General features: G+C 55.7%; 1 protein-coding gene across 1 annotated transcript in view; it reads left to right on the top strand.

Annotated features, from left to right (window-relative positions):
• LOC311325909 (semaphorin-4G-like) overlaps positions 1 to 1,422 on the top strand; it is a gene marked incomplete at its 3' end in the record, with an annotated part of 22,752 nt that extends 21,330 nt beyond the window's left edge. The window contains 1 exon segment of the mRNA XM_084458726.1: positions 353 to 1,422. Within this exon segment, the coding sequence (XP_084314852.1) occupies positions 353 to 1,422 (1,070 nt within the window).
• Between the last annotated feature and the right edge of the window lie 6,078 nt (positions 1,423 to 7,500).

Here is a 7,500-nt window from a genome sequence, read left to right as displayed (position 1 = left end):
TCAATCAATCAATCAATCAATCAATCAAAGCTTTATTTGTATAGCGCATTTCATACCCAGAGGCAACACAATGCGCTTTACAGAGAACAAGGGAGGTGGGCATACGACCCACCTCTACATATTCCAGAGGGAAGCAAAAAAACAGTAATCACCCGGGGGCCAGATAAGTGAGCTGTAAAAATTCTTCCCTGACCCCTCTTAACAAGGCGATCGAGCAAGCTCCTGGAGTATGTTTGTCTACCGGCTAAGAACATTTATAAAGCAAAACAGTACATTAAATTAACATTTCAGAGTAAGAGAGGCATCATCCGTCATCTCCGTGTCTCTCTGTGTCCGGGTTGCCTTTTCCCAGACCTGGTTCCGCACCGCCGGCGGACCGTGATGGAGGGCGACGACGTTCTGCTCCAGTGCGAGTTCGTCTCCAACCTGGCAACCCCGGTGTGGACGCTGGAGGGGACGGAGCTGCCGGGCTACGGCCTGGACTCGGGGTACCGCGTCGGCACCGACGGCCTGCTCATCATCGAGGCCCGGCCGGACCAGGGCGGCCTCTACGCCTGCCACGCCCTCGAGAACGCCGTCCGCGTCGCCGTGGTCGCCTACGACGTGACGGTCCGCCCCGACCTGCCACCTCCTCCTCCTCCGCCCGTCGCCCCGACCGAGGAGGAGGACCTCGCCCTCGGCCCGGACGCCACGCGCCCGCCGTCCCCCGAGCCCCCCTCCTCCTCCTCCTACGGGGGGCCCCCCCCGCCCCCGCCGCCGCCCGCACCCCTCGGCCCCGCCTCCCTGCCCCCCCGCTCGGAGCTGCTGTCCCCAAGGAACATGGAGGCCATGTACCTGTCCCTCATCACGGTGCTGGGCGGGCTGTGTGTGGTCCTCACCGTGGTGCTGCTCTACATGGGCTTCTGCCTGCGGGCCCACGGGGGGAAGTACTCGCTACGCGCCGCCGCCGCCGCCCGCCCGGCCGGGAAGAGACCCCGGAGCAGGAAGCAGCATCAGCGGCGCGGGAGCCCCTCCCGCCTGGAGCTCGGGACCGTTTCCGGACACTGCAACGGCGCCGCCGGCAAGCGGCCGGGGGCGGACGCCGGCGACCTCCGGATCGTCCCGGGGGAGGGCGGTGGGGGGCTGTGGCGTCCGCCGACCGGCGAGGACCCCCATCCCCCGCCCCCGGCGGCCCCCCCACTGCCCTCCCCCGCCCTCCTGGCCGCGCCGGAGTGCGAGCTGGGGGGCCACGGCGCCGGGCTGTCGGCCACGCTGCCCAGCGTGCTGCGCCGCATGAACGGGAACAGCTACGTCCTGCTGAGGCAGAGCGACGCCGAGGCCGCCGCCCACCACTGCTACTCCTTCGCCGACGAGCTCAACCGCATCCTAGAGAAGAGGAAGCGTGCGCACCTGCTGCCCCGCCCGGACGAGAGCTCCGTGTAGCGGGCGGAGGGGGAGGGGGGGTGGGTGGGGGGCGATGGCCGGGGGTAGGGGGGGGGTGGTGGAGGGTGGGTGGGGGGGCTTGGGGAAGGACCCCCCCCCCAACGCCGCCCGCTGCACACTGGAGAGATGAGACCGTCACCGTTGAGGTTCTGGACTCGTGAAACGTTCATCCATTCGCCCATCATCACTACATCTGGTACAAGCCTCGGACTGGTTCCACTTCAGCTCATGTGACCTTCTCAAGAGCCCTTGCCCCGTCACCGCCTCCTCTCACAGGGAGCTGCTGGCCCAGGAGGATAAGCCTGCCTTAGAAGAGACTGTGGAAAGCAACCTCGGCTCAGCGGGCGAAGGATCCGGTCAATAACGCTCAGTCTGGGTCGATACTGCTCCAGGAGGAGGGGGGAGTCGTGGGAAGGGGGCCAGCCCAGGATCAGAGCTCTATCCTGGGGAGAGAATGGACACGAAACACGAGCCAGGGGACCAGGCGTATATGTGACCCCGGCTTTGCTCAAAACAGAGGCAGCTTGTTTGCATTTGAGGGCCAGTGCGCACATGTGGATAAACAGCACATTTTTCATACTGAACTTGACTGAGTACTGAGGTGTGAGAGATGAAGGGAGGAATGTTATGTCGCTGTTCTTATTCAGATATTGACAACTCTTTTGATGAAACACTAACCAGCAAAACGTAATGATATTAATTCAACGCAACAACGAACCACCAGCAATGTGAACCCTGTGGTAAAACACAGGTATTTATTTGGAGAGAAAATATTACAGTATTAACGGTTTTGACGCACTTTAAAAGAGAGACACTTCGAGGAAGCACACGAGCATTATAAGAGACTGCGTCTGCAGAGCCGTGCGAACTCTGACCTACTGACCCCCAGCCTGGACACACGAGAACCACTTCTGGGACCACTTCTGGGTCGTTGCTACGGCAACTGAGGCACCTGAGGTAAGCAGTGGCGGTTTCCTGGCGCTCGGCCGGTCTGGACAGGCGCCCCGCCAGCATCGCACTTCAGACAAAACACAAACACACACAAAAAACACACGACGAGCCGCTGCGCTCGTATTTCAAAGAGCAGATGTTGCCAGAGCGATGATGTGATGTGAAGTAAGTAGAATTGTTGTATTGATTTGAGGAGCTAACTGATAGCAATGATAATATCTTGGCCATTTCTTACTGTATATAACTGGTAATGTTAACGTGTTTTCCTCAAACAAACAGACCAGGAGGACTGGCTCTGATCCGGTCCGACGGCTCTGATCTGGCCTGATGGTTCTGATCTGGCCTGATGGCTCTGATCTGGCCCGATGGCTCTGATCTGGCCTGATGGCTCTGATCCGGCCTGATGGCTCTGATCCGGCCTGATGGCTCTGATCTGGTCCGATGGCTCTGATCTGGCCTGATGGCTCTGATCCGGCCTGATGGCTCTGATCTGACCCGATGGCTCTGATCCGGCCTGATGGCTCTGATCTGGCCCGATGGCTCTGATCACTGACAGGCTCACAGTCACCATCAGACGACCGCTCTACACTGACTATACCTCCCTCAACCATTACAGCAAAGAGACCGATTTGTCTAGACCCCTGCTTGTGGTCGTAAAGGAATCTTGTGTGTCGTCTCCAGCGTGGTGGGGTCAGGTGGGGGGAGACGGGGACGGGCGCTGGAGTTCTGCGCCCGGGCGTCTGCGAGGAGCAGAGGGGGTAGAGGAGCAGAGGGCGTAGAGGGGAGGAGAGAGGAGAGAGGAGAGGAGAGAGGAGAGGGGAGGAGAGAGGAGAGAGGAGAGGGGAGGAGAGCGTAGAGGAGAGGAGAGCGTAGAGGAGAGGAGAGAGGAGAGGAGCGCAGAGAGGAGAGGAGAGGAGAGGGGAGGAGAGAGGAGAGAGGAGAGGGGAGGAGAGTGTAGAGGGGAGGAGAGTGTAGAGGGGAGGAGAGAGGGGAGGGGAGGAGAGTGTAGAGGGGAGGAGAGAGGAGAGGAGAGGAGAGAGGAGAGGGGAGGAGAGTGTAGAGGGGAGGAGAGAGGAGAGGAGAGGAGAGGGGAGGAGAGAGGAGAGGGGAGGAGAGAGGAGAGGGGAGGAGAGTGTAGAGGGGAGGAGAGAGGAGAGGGGAGGAGAGTAGAGGGGAGGAGAGCGTAGAGGGGAGGAGAGGAGAGTGTAGAGGGGAGGAGTGTAGAGGGGAGGAGAGAGGAGAGGGGAGGAGAGAGGAGAGGGAGGAGAGTGTAGAGGGGAGGAGAGAGGAGAGGGGAGGAGAGTGTAGAGGGGAGGAGAGTGTAGAGGGGAGGAGAGAGGAGAGGGGAGGAGAGAGGAGAGGGGAGGAGAGTGTAGAGGGGAGGAGAGAGGAGAGGGGAGGAGAGTGTAGAGGGGAGGAGAGTGTAGAGGGGAGGAGAGAGGAGAGGGGAGGAGAGTGTAGAGGGGAGGAGAGTGTAGAGGGGAGGAGAGAGGAGAGGGGAGGAGAGAGGAGAGGGGAGGAGAGTGTAGAGGGGAGGAGAGAGGAGAGGGGAGGAGAGTGTAGAGGGGAGGAGAGAGGAGAGGGGAGGAGAGTGTAGAGGGGAGGAGAGCGTAGAGGGGAGGAGAGCGTAGAGGGGAGGAGAGAGGAGAGGGGAGGAGAGAGGAGAGGGGAGGAGAGTGTAGAGGGGAGGAGAGAGGAGAGGAGAGCGTAGAGGAGAGCGTAGAGGGGAGGAGAGAGGAGAGGGGAGGAGAGTGTAGAGGGGAGGAGAGAGGAGAGGGGAGGAGAGGAGAGAGGAGAGGAGAGGAGAGAGGAGGAGAGAGGAGAGGGGAGGAGAGAGGAGAGGAGAGGAGAGGAGAGGAGAGGAGAGGAGAGGAGAGGAGAGGAGAGGAGAGGAGAGGAGGAGAGAGGGGAGGAGAGGAGAGGAGAGGAGAGGGGAGGAGAGCGTAGAGGGGAGGAGAGCGTAGAGGAGAGAGGAGAGGAGTGCGTAGAGGAGAGGAGAGAGGAGAGGAGAGCGTCACGCTCGGTCAGGCAGGGTGACAACACCGGCGCTGGCGGCACAGGGAGAGGACGAGATGAGACGATAACGCGCTGCACCTACTCTCTCTCTTTCTCTCTACTCCCTTCATCCTTTCATATTCCTCCATCTGTCCTTTCTGCCCCACTCTGTCTCTCTCTTTCTCCCTCTCTCCCTCTCTTTGCTTCTCTCCATTCTCTTCATCTCCCGTCTTTCCCTCCCTGCCCACTGCTCATTAGAGCTGGTCTGACCTTGCCCCCTTCTACCAGGAGAAAGAGAGGAGAGAGAGAGGATGAGAGAGAGAGGGGGAGAAAGAGAGAGAAGTGAGAGAGAGGGGGAGAGAGAGAGAGGATGAGAGAGGGGGAGAGAGAGAGAGAAGTGAGAGAGAGGGGGAGAGAGAGAGAGAAGTGAGAGATCATCTGATATCTCTTGATGTGATGACCTCCAGAGATGACATACTCTCATGCTCCCAATTATTTCCACATACCCTCAGACTCTGAAACACACACACACACACACACACACACACACACACACACACACACACACACACACACACACACACACACACACACACACACACACACACACACACACAATCTCTCTATCTCTCTTTGATTTGATCAAACAGGTCAGGGCAGGTCTGCGATGATGATGCATGCCTGTGTGCTGTTGTACTGTAGTTGTGAGAGACTGTGGTTGGGAGCCAAGCATCTTTCAGTGATGACACTGATTGTAAGAGATGAAAGAGAAGCTGCAGAAACAAAAACAATTGCCTTAAAGGTGCAGTATGTGGTTTGTGATTTCCTGTTAGACTTCGGGAAATTTTTGAAAAAAATTGAAAAATAAAACCAATGAAATCCCACCCCTCCCTTCAGGCCTCCCTCCAAAGCCCCTCCTCTAAACGGGGGAGAAAACTAATTTCAATCCCGAGGCAGGTAGGTAGGTTGACAGGCAGGCAAGCCATCCAGTCATTTCAAGTTTGCAACTCAAAATGATGGGGAGAACATACTGTATTATGGTCCGGCGACGTGTACAGAATCAAATTACGGATGTATTTTTAGTGTCAGAGCACTTTATTTATTGATTGCTGTCAGGATGTAATGAGAATTGCAAAAAATGTGACCGCCACTGGAAGTCTGGTCGTCATGTCTGCAGTCTTCAAAATGCACTAGAGGGCTAAATGTTCTTTTTTGGTGAAGTTGCGAAGAACACACTCAAAATAACAAACAGTTCTAGGATCACTAAATCATATTTTGCCATCAAAATCCATGTCCTGTGAGAAATGTGAACAGCTCATGTTCTGTGCTTAGTGTTTCCAGGTGTACCGACATTCAGATGCATGTCTTCAAAAAGCAGATTTCAATGCAGGGCACATCATTTGAAAGCTTACAATTGAGACTTTCATAATCATAACAAAAATGAAAAATGAACTTGGCAGACATCAGGACCAAACCTCCAGTGGCAGTCACAAATATAACAAAAAGTGCTTCTAAGCCGAATTGCATACGGCACCTTTAATTAGGCTCCATAGACATACACATGGGAGACAGAACTGACAGTGTTAATACTGGATATTCCCATGGTGCACTTACCATCGGTGTTTGGGATCTGTAAATGACGTTAGATGGTGTTTGCAACACCCAGCATGCACTGCTTGCTCAGAAGTGACATGCCTGACTTCAAGATAATGTTTACAATAGTGACGCATCAAAACAAGAGCAGGATGGCTGGTGCAGGATGACTGTACAATACAGATACCTGTTTCTGACAGATGTCTCTCTCTCTCTCTCTGTCCGTCCTCTCTTTCTCTCTACTGTATCTGTCTCTTTCTGTCTCTCTCTACATCTCTTTCCCTCCATCTCTCTCTCTCTTTCTCTCTCTGTCTACAGAGACGGTCTGGGACTGAGGAGACGGTCTGGGACTACAGAGACGGACTGGGACTGAGGAGACGGTCTGGGACTGAGGAGACGGTCTGGGACTACAGAGACGGTCTGGGACTGGTCTGGGACTGAGGAGACGGTCTGGGTCTGAGGAGACGGTCTGGGACTGAGGAGACGGTCTGGGACTGAGGAGACGGTCTGGGACTACAGAGACGGTCTGGGACTGAGGAGACGGTCTGGGACTGAGGAGACGGTCTGGGACTGAGGAGACGGTCTGGGACCCCGTCCATCTGAAGCTCCAGAGCTGCAGTAGTCATGTCTCACCACAACAGGTCAGAGGTCAGCGTGGGCTGGTTGGACAGCGGCTCTGCGTGTTCATCTGTACCGGACCATCTATATGCATGCTTCTTTAATGGTTGACCAACTAACTAAATGGTGAAGAGTGGACCCAGCCGCCATCGGCTCTTCACAGCGTTAAAACCACTAACCATGATGGCCACGCCCCCCAACTCCCTCCTAACTTTTGCCACTTCCTGGAGTGCCCTTTCAGTGCAGAAAGTAACTATTTATTTTGTAATTATGTACTTTGTACGTTGTTCTGGTGCCACTTGTCTGAAGGTATGGGTCCTGGCCCACTGGTGTTCTGATACACTGCATTCGCATGATAGACTACTGCATGGCTGGGAATCCACCGCCCATATTGAAGAATATTCATCGTGGTTTGCTTCCAGGGGCTCTTCCATCGTGGCCCATTTAGTGAAATCCTTAGCATCCCTATTCATTCCACCTGCTTTATGCATGAAATCACACCCAGATGGAGGCTTACAGTACAATTCCAATTAAAAGAGAAAGTCCATGAGGCTCAGTGTAATTTCTTCGTTGAGGAGTTGAATTCTAATAAAGCTTTTTTTTTCAACCCCCTGCTCCTCGCTGCTCTGTTCATCTTCTCGGTCTGTTTGTTTGTTTGTGTGTGCTTGTCAGCGGGCAGGGAGGAAGGTAGGAAAGCTCTGTCAACATAATGGAACGGTGCCTCTCAGGTGGTACATGAGGCGGGCTGAACCATGCTAAATGGATTAGCCAGCTCATACGCACTGTGGGAGGGAGACCAATTGCATCATATTGGAATCAGGCCCGCACCCCCGGAGTCCCGCCCCCGGAGGTTCGTACAGCTCTGTACCGGGGGGCGAGCGGGGGGGGGGGGGGTCGTGTAGATTGGTTACCAGGGAAACG

The sequence above is a fragment of the Borostomias antarcticus genome (assembly GCF_949987555.1).
Source record: "Borostomias antarcticus genome assembly, chromosome: 25".
Taxonomy (NCBI): Eukaryota; Metazoa; Chordata; class Actinopteri; order Stomiiformes; family Stomiidae; genus Borostomias; species Borostomias antarcticus.
Note: the sequence above shows the minus strand (reverse complement) of the source record. Positions and strands in the feature narration are given on the sequence as shown.